Here is a 26,112-nt window from a genome sequence, read left to right as displayed (position 1 = left end):
TTTATTTATTTGACAGAGACACAGCGAGAGAGGGAACACAAGCAGGGGAGTGGGAGAGGGAGAGGGAGAAGCAGGCTCCCCACTGAGTAGGGAGCCCGATGCGGCGCTCCATCCCAGGACCCTGGGATCATGACCTGAGGCGAAGGCAGACACTTAACGACTGAGCCACGCAGGCGCCCCATGTAAGTTTTTTTAAAAAGATCTTATTTATTTGAGAGAAAGGGAGAGAGCACAAGCACGGGGGAGGGTAGAGGGGGAAGCAGGTTCCCTGCTGAGAAGGGGCTCGATCCCAGGACCCCAGGATGATGACCTGAGCCAAAGGCAGATGCTTAACTGACTGAGCCACCCAGGCACCCCATATTAGAGATTATGAATAAAAAATTCCTAGTGCATGCCCGGCACAAAAGAGCTAATAAAGCGGTAGCTATTATTATTGTCATATGCTATCTGCATATGCCTTTCAATACTTTCAAACACTTGAATTTAGTTGTCATGTTATTCCTACATGCTCTTTTTCTTAGAGGAAGCATCTACCAATATTTTCTCCCATGGTCATCCTGGCCTTGGCTATGCTCCTGCATACCATGTTTGTTGGACATGGTGCCCATAACTGAGCAAAGTATTCCAGGTGTGGTCTGACTGCTTCAAAACAAAGACCATAAGCCTCTATTCCCCAGACACTACTCTTCAAGCTGCCTAGAACTCCTTTAGCATATTTGGCAACTGTGTCACATACCGCCTTAGTCCTATGGAAACTTCCAGGTAGTTTTCACGTGTATGAATTTGCAGCCTTCTCCATTTTGCACTTGTGCAGAACTTTTTTTAATTCAAGAGTAGAACTTTTTTATTAAGTGAAAGCCTATTAGGTATTAGGTATTGTGCTGAGTTCTGTGGACGTAAAGATGACTAGAACAAAGTATCAACATACTAGAAATGTGAGCTCAACAAGCTTGGGTCTGTCATGTTCACCAATGAATCCCCATTTCTTAGGATGATGTCTGGATACAGTTATGTGCTTACTGTTTGTTGAACAGATGAATAAAACAGTTTACAATGGAAATTTTTCCTGTAAGTGAAAAGGCATTTCCCTAATTCACTTATTTTATCAATTTGGATATTCTGTACTAGCCTGTCACTTTTAGCCCAACCCTGGTATTGAGAGAGTAGGGTAGATCCAATCTCCAAAATAAAATCGTACTGTCCCTTTCAAGGCCAAACTAAATACTTAACAAGCTTTACATGGTGGATGGCCGGTATATCCCACTATTGAAGGCCTTTGGAAGCACTTTTTGACCCTTAATGCAAGGCTTCAATCCGAGGGTTAGCATTACCAGGCCATACCTTCTGGGCACAAAATACCCAAGAATATCCTGAGGTGAGTTCTGTCTGGCCCTGACTTTTTGTGGGGATAGAATAAGGTCTTCAGGAGCAGTGTGGGGTGATAGGTTAGAAGGACCTTGAAATTCTGCATTGGTCTGTGAGGTGCTGCCAGGACCTCTGAGTCCTCTCACAGTTTTTTCCAGTATTTGGGCTACAGGTGAGGCAATGCTCGCCATCTTGATATCAAATACCAGGCAAGCAGCCACTAGCGTCGCTCGGTAACCACGGAGACACCCGTGCCCCCTCCCGTTTCCCATCCATAGAGGCTGTAAACTACGATTCCCATCAGCCGATTTCCTCTACTTGATGGCGAGTCGTCTAGATTTGACTTTCGGCCGCAGCGACCGTGCCGCAGTGAACCGCGGGAGTTGCGGTTCGCGTCGAGGCCTCAGTTTTTGCCGCGGGAACCCCAGCACTACAAATCCCGTGAGCCAGTGGGCTCACGCATGTGCACGGAACAGCGGGTCCTCCCTGGCCCCCTGCCGGTGCCTGAGAGGTAAGAGAGGGCGGGGGGAAGGAAGAGGAGGCGGATCCGGGCGCTGCGTTGGCTGCGGCCTGGCACCAAGGGGGCGGCCCCGGCGGAGTGCAGACCCAGTGGCCCCCGGTGATTATGGACCCAGCGGAGGCGGTGCTGCAGGAAAAAGCGCTCAAGTTTATGGTGAGGAGAAGGCGCAGGCCGGGGAGCGGTGGAGGCGGTGGCGTTGGCGACGTCGCTGAGGCTCGGGCCTGGGCCGCCTGCCCGCCGGAGGAGGGGGCAGCGGGATCCTGGGCCGAGGCCGGCGGCGGGGGCAGCTGAAGGGACCGGACGGGAGCTCTAGGGAGGAGGGAGGGGGTTGCGGAGAGGACCCGGGGGTGGGGGCAACAGCTCCGCCATCTTGTGGATGAGAGGCCAAGTGACAGCGGGAGCTTAATCGGGGAGGGGGCTCTGGGCGGCGCGCGGGGCCCTGGAGGGAAAGGGGCGTGGGGACAGTTACTGAAGAGCGGAGGAAGCCCAGAGGAGAGACGCCGTGAGGTTGCTGGCAGGGCCTTCTCGGTGTCAGGGTTACGGGTAAGGCCCAGCAGAGGAGGTGCGTTCAGGAGTGGGGAAGGGGAGCGCGGGATAGTGGAAGGAGAGATATAAGGTGGGGGGCAGGGGGGGAACGGGCAAGGCGGGATGCAGATGGATCTAAGGGTGGAGGAGAGAAAGCCAGGGCAGGTGGGAGACTTGTAGTTCTGTAGAATGTGGGGGTGGGGTGGGGAGGAGGGGAGATAGCCTTTGCCTTCAGGGTACAATCCCCAGTTTGGCCAAACTAATGTTGACAAACTCTGCAAAGGAAGAGGCCTTACTTAGGAGGAGAAGGGCTAGGGATGGAGACCTAGGATTATGGTGATAGTCTCTAGGGAAGGAAGGGGGTGTTGATGGTGAGCCAGACTTACAAATGTCAGAAAAAGCGATACATACTCTACTTTGAAAGGAGAGGCTAAATATTGTAGCGAGCACGAAGTGATAAAAAGCAAGAGGTTGATCCATCAGGGAAACATGGGTACAGGAGATTGGGGAAAAAATTAATATCTAATAGGGTAAAACAAAACATAGTGCTAAATTGTAAAGAAAGTAAAATATGGAGCCTGGTGCTATATCACTTTCTGAGAAGGGAAAGGCCATGGAGATTACAATAGCAAGACTCCTAAGAAGTGATGAGATCAGTGGAGAAATTCAGGAGATAAAGGGGAGATCTAACTAGTGGGGAATAGGAGATGTCAGAATTGGTGGTTACTTATCAGCTTTAAGTTGAAGCACAGTATGAACTTGGATTGGAATTTGTTGGGTGTTTTTAAATCCTTTGGAGCCTAGTTCTTTAACTTTGTATCTGCTTTTCTTTTGCTATGCTTGTTTGGCAAATTTGTATAGGCTGGTATTTGATGCTTTTAATCTGATGCTTCTTGTATATCCTAGGTGTAAAACCAGACTTTGTGGTTACAGCTAAAGAATGATGGAATGCATAGACTGCTATTTTAACAGGCGGCTTTTAGGGATATTGATATTTGCAGTGGAGTGTTGCTTTTTCGGAAGTAATTGTAACCTGTCACTCCAAATCTCATTTCTTTGATGGTTGTTACTTTGTTTTTGCCTGAAATACCAAAACAAATTAAATAAACATGGACACTATCCTAATTGAAATTTGGCTTTAAACTGCCCCATTTATAAGAATACATCTTCAGAGACTGGTCAAATTTACTAAAACTTTATTTTGTACTAGTGCTTTCAAAAACACCTAACTGAAGTTTGAATATATCATTAACAAAATCCCATTAGGCCTGAAGAAGGTTCTTGAGTTTCTGCCAATGTTGAAATTCTAAAATACTAAATTTTTTTGAACTTTAGAAGTAAGAGGAAGTTGCTTGATATTTTACATTATTTTACATTGACTCATCTCTATGCTAAATAACCTGTATGCCAGGTTCTAGATTTAAGTCAGAAAATTGGCAGCTGCTTGTTTTTGTTTTCCTACTTAGAGATTGACTGAGTCCTAATCTTGACACTTAAGTCAAATTTATGGAATAATGTGATTTATAGATCATAAAGAGACATTATGAGATCATCTTCTTTACTCCCCATTAGACCTCAGCCTAGGAACATTCTCAACTACTTGATCTCCACTTTGTACCAGTGAGTTAATGTTTCGATAGTGGTCTCCTGATTGAGTTAAAGTGGACCTGGAGATGGCCATGTAGTAGTTTGCAGCTTTTAGGGCACCACACATTATTAAATGTTGAGTCACTTTCCATAGGGAGAAGCCAATTTTTTTTTTAATTTTAGTAACTTTCATTTTTGACCTTGCCTGCTATTTTGGCTACTGCTTGAGAAAAAGGCCAACTGGAAGAGGGTCACCAAGAAGGACTTCTTAGTAACTAAAGCAGAGAATGGAGAGTTAGAGATTTTGTATTTTTTAGCTCAGTCACAGTCTTATTATGAATCTGAGTAAGTTACAACTTGCCTTTGGTCCCATTTACCCTACTATAACATATGTCTTTACTCAGTCAGTTTTGAGATAGGAAGATACTTTATTTGTGCTTGCATCAAGTAATTAGTGCACAGTACAACATGGAGGAATGATCCTTTTAATCAAATTGAGATTTTTGTTTAGTATTTGGCTTTGTTTTGGCCTTACTTCTTTCCTCAGTTGCAAATTGTGAATGGCAGTTTTTGTACGGATGCCCTGATTTCCATGGTTTAAGAAAATGTAAAATGTATTTCAAATGCTAATATGAAATAGATATTGTCTTTCATGAATTTTGCTTATTACAACATTAATGTAGTGCTTTGATTACGAATTTTAAAATAAAATCTTATTAACAAGACTGCTAATTCGTGGTTGACCATAGTTCATACATAGTCTAGATTTTAAATTTACCCTTGGATACTTATGAAAAATAGTTTAAGGGGAATGTTTAACTTCCAGAAACAAATGATATTAAAGCAGTAGTTCACATTAAGTAACCTGTATGCTAATATTTCATTTAGTTTTAGCAGGTCCTCAAGCACCTTCTTAACTAATACTTCCTTGGTGAACAAAATTAAAATTCAGAAAAGATAAATGGGAACTGGAAGAGGATCTGAGAAGAGAAATGAAAATGATTGAGGGAATGTAGGCAGCATTTTATAAGCAGATATTAAAAAAATCTATATGGGGGATAGGAAGATGAGTTGAGGGATGAATTTGAAGTTTATTTTTAAAAATGACCAGGATAAACCAGTCCCAGAATATTAGATCTGGGGAAACATTTGAAACTTGGATGAAATATTTTAGGGCATATAAAATACTTTTTTATAGAATTGATAGATAAGGGAAACAGTATAAAAGGTAACTTGCAGTGTAACAGACCACCCCACAATTTAGTAGCTTAAACAATTTGTTATTTCTCTGAAATTTGTGGTTGATTGATGGTGTTGGCTGGGGTGCTGGCATAGTTGGAGTGTTCAAAATGGCCACACTCACATAGCTGACCACTGGCTGAGAGTTCAGTTAGTCCCAAAGGGCTTCGTTCCTCCTTTATGTGCCCGCCCTGCTTCGTTCTCCACATGGCCTTTGGATTTACTTAAGCTGGGTGCCTGGATTCTAAGAAGGAGCATTCTAAGAGACAGGAATAGAAGGCGTTCAGCCAGTTCTCTTACGTCCTTGGATTGGAAGTCTGAGAATGTCACTCTTGGTCAAAGACAGTCAAGGCTCGCCCAGAGTCGGAGGGGAAATAATCTCTACCTGTAGACAAGAAGAATGACATTCATAAACAGAGAGAGAGAAATTGCTGGAGGCCATGCCCTTTTGAGACTGGCTGCCAGGGATGCTATTGTAGTTGGATGTTCATGCTAAAAATACAAATGGGATTAGCCAAATTTGTGAACAACAACACTAGGTTTGCTTTGGAAGCATCTCTTTTTTGAGGTTAACTTCTTAAGGAACTAACATGATCTCCTGCATGACTTGCCTTAATAATGTCACTGCAGAGATAATACTGGGTGAATTAATATGATTCAGTAACTTTTCTTATTTGCTTGAGAGGTGTATGTATCTAAAAGCAGAAAATTGCATTTTAAAATAAATACTCAGATTTTTCACTGAGATGGGCTTTTCTTTGAGTCAGTGAGATTGATTACCAGCTGGTTGGGTGAACATTTGAAACTAGTTCTTAGTTTAAGTTGTCAGAGTTTCTACGTATCTTTTACCTGTTCTCAATTTAAGTTAGCCTTCAGTTTCTTTTCTGGATATTCTTATATAGGTATTAAGGTGTGAAATTACAAATTAGTGATAATTCTTTGTGCTAATTTTTAAAACTTATGTTTGTAATAGATGTACATATTATTGGAAGTGAATTATTAGATGTAGAGAAAATTCTACTTTGAATGATTGTCAGAAATTTTTTATTGCTAAATTAGAAAATGAACTTTCAAAAGAGACCACTTATTATTCTATATTATTTGTATAGTGTTTAAATCCTGAAAGAAAGGAAGCAGATGAGAACTTTTTTCCCTTGCTAAAGGGAGATGAGACATATGTAAGATCTTGAGCACGTGTAGAAAAAATTATTTTATGGTAAATGCCATTACAATAAAAAAGAGAATGAAGAAAGAAAAAAATCTTTGTGCTATTGAAGTATTTTAAAATCCCTTCTACTTTTTTTTAAAGATTTTATTTGAGAGAGAATGTACGCGCGCACACACGCATGAGAGCATGAATGGGGGGAGGGGCAGAGGGAGAGGGAGAAGCAGGCTCCCCGCTGAGCAAGGAGTCTGAGCAGGGAGCCTGATGCGGGGGCTCGATCCCAGGACCCCGGATCATGACCTGAGCTGAAGGCAGACACTTAACTGACTGAGCCACCCAGGTGCCCCAAATCCTATCTATGTTCTAGCAGTATTTTAATATAGCATGGAAAGTGCTTTCTAAGTGTGTATAATAATTCATTGAGGATGATGTAGAAAATATTTACCAATGTTTAACAAGTTGGTCACTATAAAGAAAACTGCTTCTTTCCTCAGTAGTCAATCCAGCATCTGTAAATTGGAAATGGAGGAGGGGAAAAAATACGGGAAAGTTTCACTGGCTCTTACCGTTTTGACTAGTATTCCACAAGATTCACCTTGTACTTTGGGAATCTCTTGATAATTCCCTTTACTTTCCTAAAGCCTGACTGAGACAGAGCTAGAACATTTTACAGGAGGCTCAGAGATAATGAGTGGAATAAATACTGAGGGTAATGTTGACTTCAGACTGTGAAGTCTGGGACACTCCGGGACACTCCCGCCATAGTTCTTGGATTGCCTTCCTGTGTGGCCAGGGTGGGAGTGGGAAGCAAGGGAGCAAAAGCCACAGAGCCCAGAGAGGGTTCCTTCCTGCCTAAGATGAACCTTCTGAGTTGGGATTTCCTTCTAAGGTCTTGCTCCTTCCTGAGATTTGGCTCTTCCTTCAGGATATACCTCCCTTCTTATTGCCAAGCTTGTGCTCTTACCTGTCCTGACTGTCAATAAAGGGATGACCATAGTAGAATTGGGAGAGTTGTGTTTTTTAAATTTTTGTTTTTTTAAAATATAGTTAGCCATGAATAGCTAACAGCTGCCATTTATTTAGTATTTACTATGTGCTATTCTAAATTCTTTTTTTTAAGTTTTTTTTTTTTTTTTAATCCCTACACTCAATGTGGGCCTTGAACTCATGACCCCCGAGATCAAGAGTTGCATGCTCTTGTGACTGAGACAGGCTGGTGCCCCTAAATCCTTTACATATATTACTTCATTTAATCCTTCCAATAATAGATTCAGTACTATTGTTACTCCCATTTTCAGATAAGGAGACTGAGTCCAGAGAGAATAAGTAACTTGTACAAAGTCACTCTGTTAGCAAGGAGTCTGACATCAAACCCATGCAGTCTGACCCAGTACCCTGACTTATATTATATTTAATCCTTGAAGAGCAGAGAAACAGTGGAATATGATGGCATATTTCTTTGCTAGTCACATGATGGCTGGAGTGGAAGTGTTATTGTCCAGACTTATATGTAGATTTTCTAATCATTTGACTTATTGAGGAAATGGAGTAAGACTTTATAGTTGTCACAGTATCATTGTATCAGTCAGCTATTGCTGAGTAATAGAACCCACAAAATATCGTGGCATACAATGATAGACATTTATTCTCATGAATATGTGGATTTGCTGAGTATTGGATGATATAGACTGGGCTTAGTTGGGTGACTCTGGACTTGGCTGCTCACTAAGGACTGGTACATATGATATTCTGGGACTCAGACTAAAGAAATGGTGACTTATCACATGAAGCTCTTGTAGCTACAGCAAAGGCACAAGAGAACAAGTCCAATTATTCAAGTACCTTTCAGTCATTGGTCCTGTCACACCTGCCAGTATTCCGTTAACCAAAGCAAGTCAATGGGCAAGCCCAGAGTCAAAAGGGCAGGAAAGTATACTCTGCCCGTAGAAGGCGTTGGGGAGGGAGTAACTTGTATAATGTACTATAGTAACAATTGTCTATAATATAATCTAGTGTACTTGATTTATAGAAGAATGATGAAATGCTTACTATGACAGCTGTTGTGCTTTCATTCTGCTCATTGTTGTGCAGTTCTTTTAGCACTTTCTCACTTTGGTTACTGAACAACACCCTTGGGCTGGATACTTTTAGAACCACTACTTAATATAGCAGGTATCTTTGCATCATGTTATGTAAAATTTTAAAAACGCATAAAGAAACAATTAGATTCTTGACATTAATCCACAGTGATGCCCTGAAAAGTTCATGAGTATTACAAGCTATTCTTCTATCCTTGTGAAGGATAAAGTTGATGTCATTCCAATGGCATTTGTACAGAATTTGAATCAAGGTCATACATAATGCTCTAACAACTCCCTTGGTAGCAGGTTTAGAGCTCTTAAATCCCTTCTCTGCGCCTAAATTTGAGGCTGCAAAGATATGGTACTGATATTTTCAGATGTCTGGGGGACGTTCAGGCTTTCACTGAAAAGTCATGGAAACAGACATCCAGGAATTATATAGCACATGGATAATACTTTTGGAACACAGATGCACAAATCCTTGTACTCAGGAACGAATACATTAATGCTAATCTATTAATGTGATAATTTGTGAATTGCTGGATTATGGATAATATTTCAAAATATTTAACGGCATCTGAAAACGTGCTAGTAAACACACACAAAAGCATGATTTTTGGTGATTTTTCTTTTCTTTGGATTCTTTAATGTTTTCTAGATTTTCAACAGTGAATCTGTATTGTTTTTAGTCCGAAAAATTTAAATTTAGTATACTGAGTGCATATATTTATAAAATAAGGACCCCAAATGAAGACCTGCATTTGATAATGGACTGCAGTGTAGACCAAGATCATTTTCTTAACTGAGAAATGGGTAATTGTTAGTCTTACCTACTTGAAAAGGTTCTCTTTTTTTCCCCTTCTCAGTTCATTTTAAATCATAAATTGCCATGTATAATGTGTTAATTGATTATTTATGTCATTAAACTCCTATATGTATCCAAGATTTTCATTGGAAATTTAGGACTGTATGTTCCTAGATTGTGCTGGAGCACTGCATTTTCCTTTTAAATAGTACTTGGCAAAATCAGTGGGTTGACAACTGAAAATGAGGCCATGAGTTGGCATGTAATGTGATTTGATAAAAATGTGAACATAAACTAAGTTGCAAAACATCATGTTATATGTAGAGGGAGGTGGTTATGGGGGCAGGAGGGGATGAAGATACAAAATTAAATAAAACTGTCTCCTCTAGAACTTCACAATCTATCGAGAAGATAGGAATTTATAGGTTTTTTTTATATTTTACAGATTTTATTTAATTATTTGACAGAGAGAGACACAGCCAGAGGGGGAACACAAGCAGGGGGAGTGGGAGAGGGAGAAGCAGGCTTCCCGCTGAGCAGGGAGCCTGATGTGGGGCTCCATCCCAGGACGCCAGGACCGCAGGATCATGACCCGAGCAGATGCTTAACTACTGAGCCACCCAGGTACCCCATGGAATTTATAGTATTTCTTAAGGCAAACCGGTAAGTGCCAAAATAGAGGCAAAAGTGCTATAGGAGTTATCAGAAGGGACGTCAGTTTTAACTGAAGAGATCTTTGGACACTTTGTGGAAGAAGAAAACTTCATATTGGATTTTGTAGAATAGATAGGTTTTAATAGACTTGTTTTTGACGTGGGCAGTTCCAGGAAGAGGGAGTAGTTTGGGTAAAGGCCAGAAAATCAAGAGATAGGCAGGCACAGGTTGAGTAGATAGATATGACTTGAACATAAGGTGCATAGCAAACAAGAAAGAAAAGAAAGACTGAGGACTGGGGAGTTTGGACTGAATCCAGTTTGTGTTGAAAAATATTTTAGTGTACTTTGTGGATGTATCTGTCTATGTAAGCTTTTTAGAGAAGTAATTATACAAAAGGTGTACAAATCTTAAGTATATAGCTCATTAAATTTTTACCTAGTGATCACTTCTGTGTAAGCATTATCTAATATCTATAGGTTGGTTTTACTTTTATTTGTATTTAGCCTGTGTATATATGGAATATATGGAACCATTCCAGTATATGTGCTTCAGTGTCTGGCTTCTTTTGTTCCACATCATTTGTAAGATGATGCATTCAGGTTGTTGTGTTGGGTGTAGTATGTTCATTCTCATTCTCATTGCTGTGTAGTATTCCAATGTGTGAATGTACTTCATATTTTTAGCCATTCTATTATTGATGGACATTTGGGTTATTTCCAGTTTTTGGCTACTGTGAATTGTGCTGTTATGAATAATCTTGTACATTTCTCTTCTTGAACATATGTACATATCTGTTGCGTATATATCTAGGAGTAGGATTGCTAGGTCATAGAGTATGAGAATGTTCAGCTTTAATAGGTACCATGAAACTGTTTTCCATTTTACACTTCCTACAGCAGCATATGAGAGTTCCAGTTGCTGCATGTTCTTGTAACACTCACTTGATATTGTCTGTCTTTTTCAGTTCAGTCCAGACTAGTAGATGAAGACAGTACCATCTCACTGTCTCACTGCTTTAATTTGCGTTTCCTTAGTGACCATTGTAATCAAGCACCTTTTTAGGTTTATTGGCTATTTATTTAATTATTTGAGAGCGAGAGCGAGAGGGGGTGGGGTGGAGGGAGAGAGAACCCTAAGCAGGCTCCGCCCCTGGATGCAGGGCTCCATCTTAAAACCCTGAGATCATGACCTGTATTAGCTCTTTAAATATACTCTATTGTGAAGTGTCAGTTTAAGCCTTGGAAGCCTTGCTCATTTTTTAAAAAATTGGATTGTCTGCCCTTTTTAATTGATTTGTTCCTTATATTCTGAAAAATACAAATCTTTCATCAAGGATATGGTGTTTTTGTAGGAAAGAATGTTTTGTTTCAGACTTTTTCATTTGAGGGATCAGTAAAAAATGTCACAAGGTTTTGTACTACTTACATAGTATTCACAGGATTAGCAAGGTTTTTTTTTTCTCTACATACCAGTAGTTTAAAAAGAATGATTGCAATTAGCACCATCATTTATAAAAGAAAGAAAAAGCTTTCTAATGCCACAAAAGTAGCAAGGATATAATCTCAGAATAAAGGAAACTCTTTGGGGTAGGCAGAGTAAGCAACCCCTGCCCCACCAATCCCAAGTACCTGTGAATATGTTAAATTACATGGGGAATTAAGGTAACAGAATTAAGGTTGCAAATCAGCTGACTTTAAAATAGGGAAGTATCCTGGATTATTTGTGTTGGGCCCAGTGTTAATCCAAGAGACCCTAAACATGTAAGAGGAAGGTAGAAGAACAGGTCAGAGTGATGCCATGTGGGAACTCAATCCATTGTTGCCGCCTCTGAAGATGGGAGAAGAGAGACATGAGCTGAGGAGTGTGAGCAGCCTCTAGAAGCTTGAAAGGACAGGCTAGAGCCTCCAGAACAGAACACAGTCCCACCAACAACCTTGATTTTTGGCTCAGTGATGAGAACCATTTCAGACTTCTGAACTACAGAACTATAAAATAATAAATTGATGTTGTTTTAAGCCACTATGTGGTAATTTGTTACAGCAGCCATGGAAAACTAATAGTCTTTCTTGAGAGAAAATAGTTACACCTAATTGGAGTGTGTATATTGATAAACACATACACACACCCCCACACCTCCCCCCCCCCATAATATCAGTATCTTTATTTTTAGTTTTTGGTAACCACCAGTGCAGTCCTTTCTCTTTCTCTTAACATTTTATTTTGAACTAATCTCGGAATTAGAGAAGAGTAAGTAAGTAAGACACAAATGTTATTTTTTCCTGAATCATTTGAGTGTAAGTTCTCACGTCATTAAATGTTTCAGCGTGTATTTTCTACAAATAGAGGACATTCTATATAACAATAATACAACCATCAAAGTTCAGAAATTAACATACAGTACAATTACATATCCAACCCCAGACCCCTTTCAAACTTTGCCAGTTGTTCCGGTAATGTTCTTTATAGCAAAAGGATCCAACCCAGAATCATGCATCGAATTTAGTTGTCATGTCTCTTTAGTCTCCTTCAATGTAGAATAGTTCATTAGTTTTTCTTTGACTCTCATGACTATGGCACTTTTGAACATTATAAGCCATTTTGTAGAATGGTCTTAATTTGGGTTTATCTTATTTTTCCTCATGATTGGATACAGGTTATGTATTTTTGGCAGAAATACCACAGAAGTGATGCTGTAGTTTTACTCCTTGCTTCCTATCAGGTGACACGTGATTTTTATTTATAATTTTTTTTTTTTAAAGATTTTTTATTTATTTATTTGAGAAAGAGAATGAGACAGAGAGAGCATGAGAGGGTCAGAGGGAGAAGCAGACCCCCTGCCGAGCAGGGAGCCCGATGCGGGACTCGATCCCGGGACTCTAGGATCATGACCTGAGCCGAAGGCAGTCGCTTAACCAACTGAGCCACCCAGGCGCCCCTATTTATAATTTTGTTTAATTGATTAAGGTGGCATCTGCCAGTTCTTCTTTTAAAATATGTTTTTATCTTTGTAATAAATATTTTATGGAAAGGTACTTTGAAACCAGGTAATTACCCTATTCTTCATCAGATTTTCAATCTATTATAATAGAATGGGCTTATGAATTCCTGTTTTATTTGATGGGTTATAATCCAATACTGTCATTTATTTTGATGCCTAAATTGTTCCCTATTTGGTCAGTGCTTTCAGGCTGCTTTCTTAGTCTTTTTGATGGCATTCTTTGAGCATTTTCTTATTTTCTGATATAAAAAGATATTCTTGTATTAAAAAAAGGCTCATTTTGTATTCCCACTCCCTCTGCCCCCAGCCCTGGAACTGCTGATTTCTCCAAGGAGCCTTGGTTTTTTTAAGTAGAGAATATTTAGAAGTCAAGATCTGGGTGTTAGGTGTGCTAATTGCTGTTGGGGTTTCACTGCTTCCAGGTCCTGTTACTGGACAGAGGTAGGGAATATATGTATGTGTAAACATGCACACATGCATTTATATCACTATTTTATTTTATTTTATTTTTTTAAAGATTTTATTTATTTATTTGACAGAGAGAGACACAGCAAGAGAGGGAACGCAAGCAGAGGGAGTGGGAGAGGGAGAAGCAGGCTTCCCGCAGAGCAGGGAGCCCGATGCGGGGCTCGATCCCAGGACCCTGGGATCATGACCTGCGCCGAAGGCAGATGCTTAACGACTGAGCCACCCAGGCACCCCTATCACTATTTTAATTTTATCTACATATTTATTTAAAACCATGAGTTCATACTGATATCTCCAGTTCTAGTCTAACACCACAGGGTTCATTCAATAATTTCCTTTCCGTAATTATTATTATTATTTTTTAAAGATTTTATTTATTTATTTGACAGAGAGATAGCGAGAGAGGGAACACAAGCAGGGGGAGTGGGAGAGGGAGAAGCAGGCTTCCCGCGGAGCAGGAAGTCCGATGCGGGGCTCGATCCCAGGACCCTGGGATCATGACCTGAGCCGAAGGCAGACGCTTAACGACTGAGCCTCCCAGGCACCCCTCCTTTCCGTAATTATAACTCCGTTTTCTGACAGTAACTTGGTTCTCATTATCTTCAGCATATTTTATTAATCAATTTCCCTGTATGTGACCAGTCTCTCCTATTGCTGCTGTTCCTGACATCTACCACATGGATGCCATCCTCACCTTACCCAGGCTCCAAAATCCCATATCAAGGCTGCTGCCCCTGCTCCCTGTTTGAACATCTTTCTCACTTCAGGATCTGATACCTTGCACTAGGTTGCTCTTCTCAGTCCATTTGGACTCCAGCACCCTGTGCAGGACTGCCAAGGCTGCCATATTCCTGTATGGACATCCTTTTTATCCTGTTAGGGCTCTGACCTCCTGCAGTAGATCACTGCTGATTCTACCACCCTATCTTGTGTAGACATCTAGTTTGCTTGGCCCTAACTAAACTGAGTACACATTTTTTATCTTGCAAAACTCAAACTCTATACCTGTTAAACAACTCTCCATTTCCCTCCCCGCCCCCCCCCCCAAGCCTCTGACAACCACCATTCTACTTTGTTTCTATGAATTTGGCTACTCTAGATACCTCATAAGTGGAATCATATAGTATTTGTCTTTTTGTGAATGGCTTATTTTTCTTAGCACAATGTTCTCAAGGTTCATTCATGTTGTAACATGTCAGAATTTCCTTCCTTTTTGAGGCTGAATAATACTCTGTCATATTTAAACATCACATTTTGTTTGTCCATTAACCTCTTGCCAGACACTTGGGATCCTTCCACCTTTTGGCAATTGTGAATAATGCTATGAACACAAATCTACAGATATCTCTTTAAGACCCTGACAAGCTTTATTGTTTTACCTTTTACATTTAGATCTATAGTCCATCTGGAATTAATTAATGTTTGGTGTGAGGTAGAGGACAGAATTCAGTTTTTGTTTTTTAAATCCAGTCGATCCAGTGTCATTGAAAAGATTATTCTTTCTCTGTTTCATTGCAGGGTCACTTTTGCCATATATGAATTCAGGAATTCATACCACCTGTCTATATATGTGTGTGGGCCTGTTTCTAGGACTCAGTTCTGTTCCATTGTTATTCTTGTATCAATATCATACTTTCTTAATATATTTTTATACCAGTTCTTGATATCTGATAGTATATGCCCTTCAGCTACCCACCCCCCTCAAGATTGCATTGGCTTTTCTGGGCCCTTTGCATTTCCATATATATTGGAATCTGCTTGTTAATGTCCACGAAGCATGCTGCTGTGGTTTTTATTGGCATTGCATTGAATTTCTATATAAGCTTGGGTAGAATTGAGATCATAACACTATTGAGTTCTACAATCCATGAAAATGGTATATCTTTCCAAATAATCTTACTTTAATTTCTCTGTGTAGAGGTCTTTGTACATTTTTCTGTTAGATTTATACGTAGTTATTTGGTGTTTTTAGATGCTGGTTCTTTTTGGAAGCTATTTTTAAAATTTAATTTTCTATTTAAATTTCTATTTAAATTTAAACTTCTATTTGCTGGTAGTGCAAAGGTTTTAAATCTGAGGTCCATGGCCCCCATTCAAGATATAAACGCGTACAAGTACTTTTTTCTGAAAGGTCTGTAATTTACATGTGAATCTGATTCCCACTGAAGGCAATAACAACAAAGATTAAAAACCACTGTAGTCTTTCACTTAGAGTGGATTGGACTAGGGAGGAGGGAATAGACAGAGACAGAGAGGCCACTTAAAGGCTGTATAATAGTCCAGGCAAGAAGTCATGTGGGCTTGAGCCAGGGCAGTAAGTATGGAAAGAAGGAAAGACATTTAAGGAATATTCTTAAGATAGAATGAATAAGGTTTGCCTGGAGGAGAATAGGAGAAATAAAGAAAAAGAGAGAAGAATAAAAAAGGTGTCAGGCATGATTCGGGGCAATTAGCTAAAGGGAAGGTTGTCATAGTATAGGGAAATGAGTATTTGGTGGGTAAAGATGTTGGAATAGTCCCTAATTTTAACAAGGAGACTGAATTTAAGATATATTCATATAGATAAAAATGGGCATAATGATATAATATTTGGGATTTGCCTTGGATTTGGAAGGTGGAAAGCTGAGTGATGGGAATTCATTATATACCATTCCGTACTTTTCTGTGTATATAAAAGTATCCATAATAACAGGTTAAAAGAGAAAGATTTATCCACATAGAGAGTGAGCCAAATTGAAGTTTTCTGGACCACTCAACTCCACTTCCTATGTGATAGAAAGATCAGGATTCTTCTAAACATTGTGTTTGGTTTTTGAGTAATTTCATGATCACTGTCTCATACTGGGGACACTGTTTTATCAAGATAAGCCAGATAAGGAAGCACAAAGCTACAGAGGCTTTTCATGCTAGCTGAGGTAGGCTAAGTGCTTGGATGTGGCTAGGAGTTAAGGAGAGGAAATTTAGCTAGGCAGATGGAACATGGCATCTGTTGGCAACTCAACCAGATTTGTGGACTCAGGGAAGTTTAGCAAGGGCAGGATATTCTTTCAGGAGGAGAATAGTGATAAGGAATCTGGGTGCAGATATTCTGAGGGTATCCAGATAGGCAGACAGCCTCAGTAACTGCTGAAAACAAGTAACAAGGACCCTGATTAAAGTCTGGGATCAGAAGTCAAACTGTCATACCCAGCAAGGAACTAAAGAATTCATTAATTCAGTTCATTTATTCATTCAACCTGTACTCATTAGTGCCTGCTGCAATTGTCCTACACTTTACTACGCATAAGAATTAATTGGAGAGAATGTTAAAATACAGTGCAGATTCTCAGCTCCCCTCCCTCTAGTTAATTTAGTAGGTCTCAAGAATCTGCATGTTTAACAAGCATCTCCATGTTTCCAATACATTCTTAGATTAGGTTTGACAAAATGTCTAGTCCACTGCATCCTGGCCAGTGTACCAACAAAGAGGGAATATTGTGGCTAGAACCAAAGTAAAAGGTGAAGCCTTGTACGTAGGGAACATTGCAGGAAGGAACTGAGCTAACTGGAATCAGGAGTGAAGGCAGGTGCTGATCATTTTGTAATACAATATATGTATATTAAATCAACATATCGTAAACCTTAAACTTGCACACTTTTATATGCCAATTATATCTCAGTAAAGCTGGGGGGAAAAGAGTGAAGGCAGAATGATACAAACCTCATGGCAGAGGCTTGGAATCTCTTAGAATTCTAATGGATTAGTAGTAGGTTTCTAAAAAGAATTTACTTCTGGGGGCTTTTCGCAGCTGGAGAAATTGGTGAGCTATGGGGGCAGAAAAATAAGCAAGATATGCCATTCATAAGAGGTGTATCTAGTAGAAGAACAATAGCAACATCCCAAAATATGGACATATATGTTAAAATTACATCATAGTACAACTTGTAGTTCCTTCTGGTGCTATGAAAATGTTGTGGATAGTTCTGATGTTACTTGTTAATTATTAATATGACAGTTGTTAATATTTTAATTGTAATTGTTAATATATTATGACCCTATCACATATTTGAAAATAAATGACAGCGGACTACCTCACCAGTTGTTTTTGGTTTTTAAGGATTCATTTATTTTAGAAAGCGAGAGAGAGTATGGGCGCACGAGTTGAAGGAGGGGCAGAAGGAGAGGGAGAGACAGAATCTCCAGCAGACCCCCAGCTGAGCAGGGAGCCCGACGCAGGGCTTGATCTCACCACACTGAGATCGTGACCTAAGCCGAAATCAAGAGTCAGATGCTTAACCAGCTGAGCCACCCAGGTGCCCCACACCAGTTGTTTTATAGAGCTCTTAAGTAGAAGTAATGTCAAGGAGCAAAAGAATTTTGAGGTATCACTGAAGTGTTGCTCAGAGCAACAAGGCATAACTAAATGGGAGGGAAATTTATGAGGAAAGATTAGTCTCTGGTACTAATACTGACTTCAAGTGACAGGCACACAGCCACAGTCTGTCTTGATAGTTAGAAATTCTCTCTGAAAAGGTCTTTTTATCTCCATCCCTTGGATCGTCATCACCATCCCCCACAGTATCTTTAAAACAGAGGAAGACATAAGTTGATACAATTGAATAAGGTAAATGTTATGATGCTTTCTAGGCCATAAGGATATGATAGTGGTGGTACTTTTACAACAAAAATCTAACATAGAATAATTCACGCAGACTTTCAAGGTTTATTGAATAGGCATTCCACACCTATTCCATTTTACTTTTTAAGCATATATTTATTCATGCCTGCTGTGTGCAAGTTCAAAAATTTTTTATTAACATCCAGTAAAATTGAGGGTTTTTTAGTGTATAGGTCTCAGAATTTTAATACATGTATAGATTGATGTAACTACCACCACAATCAGGATACAGAACAGTTCCATTACCCCTCCCCAAACTCCCTTGTACTATATTTCCCCCACCCCATCTCTAACTTCTAGGAACTGATTTATTCTTCCTTATTTTAGTTTTATCTGTTTTGAATGTCATACAAATGGAATCATACAATATGTAATCTTTTGCTTTTGGCTTCTTTCACTGAGCACAATGCCCTTGAGATAGATTTGTCCAAGCTGTTGCATATATCACTATCCCATTCCTTTTTATTGCTTAGTATTCCATTGTATGGATTGTACCACATTTTGTTTATCCATTCACCTGTTGAATGACATGTGGGTTGTTTCTGGTTTTTGGTGACTATAAATAGGGCTGCTGTATATACTTGTGTATAGGTTTTGTGTGAATGTAAATTTTTATTTCTGTAGCGTAAGTTACCCAGGAGGGGAATTGCTAGGTCATATGGTAAGCATATGTTTAACTTTATAAGAAACTACTAAACTATTTCCAAGAATGACTGTACCATTTTTTAAAATTGAAGAATAGTTGACATATAATATTATATTAGTTTCAAGTGTACAACATAGTCATTTTTTACATAAATTACAGTATGGTCACCACAACAAGTCTAATTGCAGTCTGTCACAATACAAAGTTGTTACAGTATTAGTGACTATATTCCCTATGCTGTACATTACATCCCTTTGCCCTTTTTATTTTATAACTGGAAGATTGTACCTCTTAATCCCCCTCCCCTACTGCATCTGTGGCTATACCATTTTGCATCCACACAGCAATGTATGAAAGTTCTGGTTGCTCACTGTTTTTTATTTTAGCCACTTAGATAGGTGTATAGTAATATATTATTGTCGTTTTAATTTGCATTTCCCTAATGAATGCCTCTGTTGGGATCAAACACAAAAGATAGTCATCATCAGAAGAATCAGGAATGGTCATCTGAATATGCCTTAAATTTAGCATTCTATGAAAGATATTCTGTGAATATTTTAAAAAGGAGTTTGTGCTAATAAATGTTTATGGTTCTTAATTAAGAGTGGGGTACTCTGAAACCTATGTATAAAGTCTCAAGTAAGCCCTGTGACAGAATGAGAGCATTTTTTTCTGGTGGCCTTTGGTCTTATATAGAACACTTGGTGGGTTTTAATAAACTAAGGAGATAAGCAAATGAAAAATAAAAATATCTGGTCAATCTATAATTTTTTAAAATAAAGCAACATAAGTGAGAAACACTTGTGGTCATCATGATCAACATTCACCGATCTCCTCATACTGGTAGCATAGGTCAGTGGTATGATTTTGAATAACTTGCTTATTCAGGGAAATAATTTAAAGGAAAGGAGGATATTCCCTTGAGTAATAATATTTGACCCTCTCCTGTTTCTTCTCCCTTTTTTATAAATCATCCCAAGCAGCAGTCTGTATTATAAGAAGCAAACCAAATGATTGCTAATTAAATGTTTAGTGTTTATTTTAGTTGGTTATTAACTTGAGGTCAAATTTGTTTAATGAATAAATATGGAAGAATTTTTTTTTTTTTTTTTTACACTTTGGGCAAGTGCTTACTGATCATTGGTATGGTATTCTGTTTCTTGAAGCTGGAATGTAATTTCCTTACTTTTAGTGACTGTAGAAGTTTAGTTATTGGCTCTTTGTTTTGATGTTGTTAGGCATGTGAGTACTTTCTTTGTTACCTCCTGATTATAACTTGTTTTCTTGGAAAAAGGTAGTCCACTTTGAAGCAGTTTCCAGTAATATATTGCTGCAGAAATAGACTGTCAAGTGGTGACTCCAGTGTAATTTAGAAAAGGTGACTTAAGTAGAAGAACATTGATGCATCTGTTTTTCAAATTGCAGTTAATTATAATGACAGCTTATAGGATCTACTTCATTCTCTCTTGGACTCTTGCCTAAGTTTACAAATTTTATATGAGATTTGAGTTAAGAGTGGACAGGTTTTTAAAAAGATTTATTTATTTGTTTTGTTTTGTTTGTTTATTTTGAGAGAGAGCACACATGTGCATTGGATGGGGAGAGGCAGAGGGAGAGGGAGAATCTTAAGCAGGTTCCATGCCCAGTGGGGAGCCCGCCGGAGGCTCAGTGTCATGACCCTGAGATTATGACCTGAGCCGAAATTAAGAGTTGGACTCTTAACTGATTGAGCCACCCAGGCGCTCCTATTAATTTATCTATTTATTTATTTATTGGAGAGAGAGAGCGAGAATGTGTGTGTGTGTGAGCAGAGGGAGAGAATCTCAAGCATACTCCCTGCTGAGCACAGAGCCCAATGTGGGGCTTAGTCCCACGACTCCGAGATCATGACCTGAGCTGAAATCAAGAGTGGGATGCCCAACCAACTGAGCCACCCAGGCATCCCGAGAATGACAATTTAAAAGTTAGCCAAATGAATTAATTGAAAAGAATCCTGCTTATCAAATCATACTTGTAAAGATTTTTCACACCCTCCAGTGATATCCAGGTTTGGCCGTTTGAAAATCAGAATGATTGCTTCAGGTTCTCTTAGAATTTGAGAATAGAAATTCTGTGTGCAGGTATGTGTCAGAACACTATATGGTAGTGTTCTGAATATCCCTTTACCCCACACCTTTAGCTGACGTATACTGACTGCATCAATAAACTGTATGATCCTCGTTATGTTCATATATGGTCATGTTAAAAAGTGTTTTTGTTTTGTATTATGATCAGTTAGCCACTGTGTAGTACATCATTAGTTTTTGATGTAGTGTTCAGTGATTCATTAGTTAACGTATCACACCCAGTGCTTATCACAGCACGTGCTTTCCTCAATACCCATCACCCTGTTACCCCCTCCCCCAGCCCTCCTCTCCTCTGAAACCCTCAGATTGTTTCCCGGGGTCCATAGTTAAAAAGTGTTTCTTAAGTATTCTTAAATGTGTTTTACCAATATTTATGGGAAAATACTCATAATCTTTGAAAGTGTTCATGTTAAAAAGAACTGGAAATGATGTTTATTTCATTTGGACCTGTTTCTCTTTTCAATGTATCATTCAAGTGTAGGCATAGTATATAAGGATTCATACTTATAGGATCAACTGAGACTTTGATTTTAAATATATTATAAATTACACATGAAAGGCTGCATAAGATGCTACATATTTTTTTTTTCAAAGAAGCTTCTTTAAATGGTTCTGTTAAGTGTAGGAATGTTCTGATGATTATCTTTTTAATTAAAATGAGAAATCTTTGTTTAAAGTGGCATTCTTTTTTTACGGCCTGTTACAGTCTCTGTAACAATCATTTCTTAAGTCTGAACGTTTTATTTCCAGGAATCCATTTATATAAAACTATGTTTAGACTTAATTAAGGAACAATTCTTACAAAGCTTGTAAATAGCCAGGAAAAAAGGGACCGAAAATAAAACTGACATTCACATTTAACAAAATGATTGTTACAAGGTATGTAATAAGCTGTAAAAATACAATAAATCCCTTTTTATAAGAGTTCATATTTTTTGATCCTTGTTTTCAAGGGTATTTAAGAAAAATATCAAAGCTCTGCAAAGTGACATCTGTTTTGCTGAATGGACTAGTGATAACTTCTTTTGTCTATTAACTGACAGTACAGGAGTTCTACCTGTTTTCTTAGTGAATTTTCTTTTAAATATCTTGTAATCAGTTTAGATGTAAATTTTACATTGTGCTATAGTGGAAACAAGACCTGGTTCCCCTCTCACACTACTTTCTAGAAGTCATAAAACACTGGGCAAGTTGCTTAACTTCTCTGAGTCTCATTTTCCTCATCCGGAAAGCAGAGATAACAATACTCTTCCTACTTCGAAGAGCTGTTGTGAAGACTAACTTAAACTATAGGTAGAGGAAATATTTTGGAAATTCTATAGAACTGTGAACATCCAAGCTGTGATTCTTTATCTCTCTGACCTTGTGTTGGTTGTAGTAGGAGTCATAAAATAATGCTGTTATCATAAAATAACCTCAGTAATAATGGCAGCAGACACTTAAATCTCAGTATGTACCATGCCGGATTCTAGGTACTTGACATACATTAACTCATTTGATCCTCTCACCTTATTAGGTATGTATTGTTATTATCCCTGATTTACAAATGTGGGAACTGAGGCACAGAGAGGTTAAGTTACTTCCTCAAGATCATACAGTTGGAGGAATATGAAGAGGGGTAAGAATGGTATCAATCTTTTTTCAAACCTATAGAAAAATAGTGAGAAAAGCATAATGATCACTCATACACTCTTCACCTGGATTAGCCATTTGTTAACATTTTGCCACGGTGGGTTTTTTCTCTATATATAGCTGTACTTTTATTTTTACATCATTTGAGAGTTGCAGGCAATCTTGATATTTCACCTTCTGCATATATTTCCTAAGAATAAGAGCACTGTCTTTCATAACCACAGTAAAATCTCGCTCAGGAAATTTAACAGTGATAACATCTTATTATTCAATATATGGTTCATATTCATATTTCCCTAATTGTCCCAGGAATGTCCTTCAGAGCTGCTTCTTCTAAACTCTGGGTTTTTTTGTGGGATCCAGTCAACGTTATATATAGTTATGTCTCTTTAGTCTCCTTTAATTTACAACAGTTCCCTAGTCTTTTTTTTTTTTTCTTCTTTTCATGGAATTGACATTTTTGAAGAGTCCAGGCTAGTTTTACACAGTGCCTCTCATTTGAATTTGTCTGATTATTTCTTCATGATTTAGATTCAGGTTAAAGAAATTTTGGCAGGAATGCATGTTGTGATTTCTTTCTCAGTGCATTCCATGAGAAGGTACATCATGGCAATTTGTTCCTTTATTGGTGATATTAAGTTTGATCATTTTATTAAGTTTGTATTTACCAAATTTTTCCACTGTTAAGGTGTATTTGTAATTAATTAGTGCCTAGTGGAGTGAAATTTGGAAACTGTAAATATCTTGTTTCCCAGCATTGTTTCTCCCAATAGTTTTAGCATCCATTGATGATGATTCTTCTGCGGTAGTTGTAAAATTAGCCCATTTATTTTTATGCTGTTCCAAATCATTTTTTCTTTCTGCATGACTGAAATGGTGACTGTTTCATATTTGGGGAAGTTATTGTGTAGACTTCATCATTTTTACTTTCTTTTAGTTTTGTTTTTGAACTTAGACTAATTAAATGTACATCTTACATTCTAATTTGCAAGTTACGTGTTTTATAATTTTTATCTTTAATGGAAAAGTCTAAAGCTGCATAAAGAATTAGGTTCAGTTTTTAAGGGCTTATGGTAGTAAAAACTGCATCAGAATTTCCTGGAGGATTTGTATTTTCCATTCAGTAGGCCTGGGGTGGGGCCTGAAATTTTGCATTTCTAGTTTCCAGATGCTGCTGCTGGCTGTGGGGCCGCAGGTTGAGTACCCATGGTGGCTTGTATAGGCCAATCAAGCCAGCATTTTGCTCATGATAATTTGGGCTCTTTTCTATTTGTTAGGTTTTTCTGGTAGACATGAGAGTAGTGTGGATATAGAATAGTGGAATAAGTTGGAAGTTTGTATTAGTTAATTTTTTTGTTTCAAGTTTATTTCAATTCTAGTTAGTTTACATACAGGATAATATTGGTTTCAGGAGGAAGTTTGTATTAGTTAATTTTTTTTTTTAAGATTTTATTTATTTGAGAGAGAGAGAGCACAAGCAGGGGGAGGGGCAGAGGGAGAAGCAGACTCCTTGCTGAGCAGGGAGCCCAATGCGGGACTCGATCCCAGGACCCTGGGATCATGACCTGAGCCGAAGGCAGATGTTTAACCAACTGAGCCACCGAGGCGCCCTCTATTAGTTATTTTGATCAGTGTTGGAAAAATTGTGGGAAATGGCTTCTATTGGCTATAATTGGCTACTACTATTATTGAATAGGATCTCATTAACCTGGCTAATCCTGAATTGACCCGTGTTATAATGAAAATGACTATAGGCTATTTAAAAGCTTACTGTGGCATTTATATTTGTTGAATTTTCTTTATTTCACTTAATGAAACACTGATCCCTTAGTTTTGACTGAATTAGATGTCTGTAGTGGTCTCTTTGGGCTTACAGTTCTTAAGTGATCTCTGCATACATTTCAGCAATTTGGTTTTGTGTAATTAGTAAAGCAAGTGGAATATTTGTTATGTCATAGAGATATTTTCGCTTTTACAGAATTTGGTCAGTCAGCTCTCCCCCCTTGCTTCCCACATTAGAAATACTATAAACATCAGAGAGAAAAGGATGACCTTAATATTTGCTTCCCAGACTAAATCCCAGCTTTGAAGCAGTTATTTCCTTCCGAATAAAAAGTTTAATTTCACGCCCTGATTAGTGCTAGTACGTGCAGGTGGATATTTATTTTATGCAGCTAAACTGATCTGCTTTTGCAAATTACTTGCCAGTCAGCAGCGCTATAATTTCTTATGAGTAGTTGGTGGTAAATTATAGTTCTCATTAGTAAGTTTTGTGTGTGTGTTTTTTTAAGTATGTATTTATGAAGTGAGAGTGGGAATCAGTCACCATATTTTGGCCAGACTAGGATTTGACTAATAGCTTTTTTCAAGGGCTCAGGGATTGATGAATTTGGACTAACAGTTCCAATTAATTATGTAAAGCAGTAGGAAAGAGTGAGATCTTGTTTTCAATTAATGCGAAAATCTACTCAGGACCTAGAGAGAGTGATGCTTGGTAGAAAAGACCAAAGAATAGATTGTCTTTCTTGCTGAGAAATGGAATATATTGTAGTTAAAATTTGAGTGTTTAGAGAGGCTTAAAAGTAAGGAGGTAAACTGAAGATTTTGAAATAGGACATTATTGAACTGAATTTTTAATAATTGAAGCCATGAAGTTTTAAATTTTTATTTACTTTCTTCACGTTTTTTGAGTAGGCTCCACACCAAACATGGGGCTTGAACTCACAATCCTGAGGTTAAGAGTTGCATGTTCTTCCCCCTGAGGTAGACAAATGCCACCCAATTTTTTAATTTTTATTTTTAAAAATTTAATTTCGTTTTTATTTATTTTAAAGTGAGACTGATTTTTGTTGTACTTGGATTAAGAGAAAAAGAGCAATGAATCAGAAGGAGGAGGCAAAATTCTATTTCCTTAATAAGTGGGTCAGTTATTTGCCTTACTGAAATGTCACCAAATTTGTGTGGGGTCATAGACTTTAAGAGTCTGGAGGTATCATCTAATTAAAGGTTTCATAACTTTTTTTATTCATGGACCTCACAAAAAGTCTTTTGTATGTCATGAGATACTCTCCCTAGATATGCACATGCACATATGTTCTGTGCACAATTTTAAGAGGTTCAGGGATTGATGAATCCTCTTTCTGGATCCTTGATTAAGACCCCCTGATCGAGTCTTATTTTAATGTTATTACATAATGTATTTTAATGAAAAACCTTTTGTGGTTGATAATTATTTCAATATAACTAGTTTTGACTGTTTTAATAAGAGTATGACTATCAGATCTGCGCTTTATCATAAAATGTCATTTTGAGAAGCTAATGAAATGTTGAATTTGTTATTTGGTAGTGTTAGGAAAAATGGTACAGAAATGACTTGGCTGGTGGTTATCAAAAATCCTACGGGAACATCCTGTTCTTAATTTTCTCATTCCCTTAGCCACAAAGGCAAGCAGCCATAATTTATCCCTGTCTATGATGATGGAATTTTACTTGTCAGGGATATATGGAGAGACACACTTAAAACCTTTGATTGCTAGCCTACTGATATTTCCAGGATCTTTCTGTTTTTATCGGTTTTATTAAAGAAATATAGTATGACCAGGGCGCCTGGGTGGCTCAGTTGGTTGGGCGACTGCCTTCG

The 26,112-nt window shown here is 38.4% G+C and overlaps 1 protein-coding gene across 6 annotated transcripts in view; it reads left to right on the top strand.

Moving 5' to 3' along the window:
* Positions 1–1,860: 1,860 nt before the first annotated feature.
* Positions 1,861–26,112, top strand: part of BTRC (beta-transducin repeat containing E3 ubiquitin protein ligase) — a 168,995-nt gene continuing 144,743 nt past the window's right edge. For 3 of the 6 annotated variants that reach the window (XM_036085997.2, XM_036085991.2, XM_036085961.2), the window contains exon 1: positions 1,861–2,038. In XM_036085997.2, coding sequence (XP_035941890.1) covers positions 1,991–2,038 — 48 coding nt within the window. In that variant the 5' untranslated portion in view covers positions 1,861–1,990. Of the gene's footprint in view, positions 2,039–2,329; positions 2,448–26,112 lie in introns of those variants that run through there. The other 3 variants (XM_036086001.2, XM_036085973.2, XM_078077206.1) reach the window with 3 other exon arrangements.

Source organism: Halichoerus grypus, chromosome 7 (genome assembly GCF_964656455.1).
Source record: "Halichoerus grypus chromosome 7, mHalGry1.hap1.1, whole genome shotgun sequence".
In the NCBI taxonomy this organism is placed as follows: Eukaryota; Metazoa; Chordata; class Mammalia; order Carnivora; family Phocidae; genus Halichoerus; species Halichoerus grypus.
The sequence above is the reverse complement of the archived record's forward strand: the minus strand, read 5'-3'. Positions and strand labels throughout refer to the sequence as shown.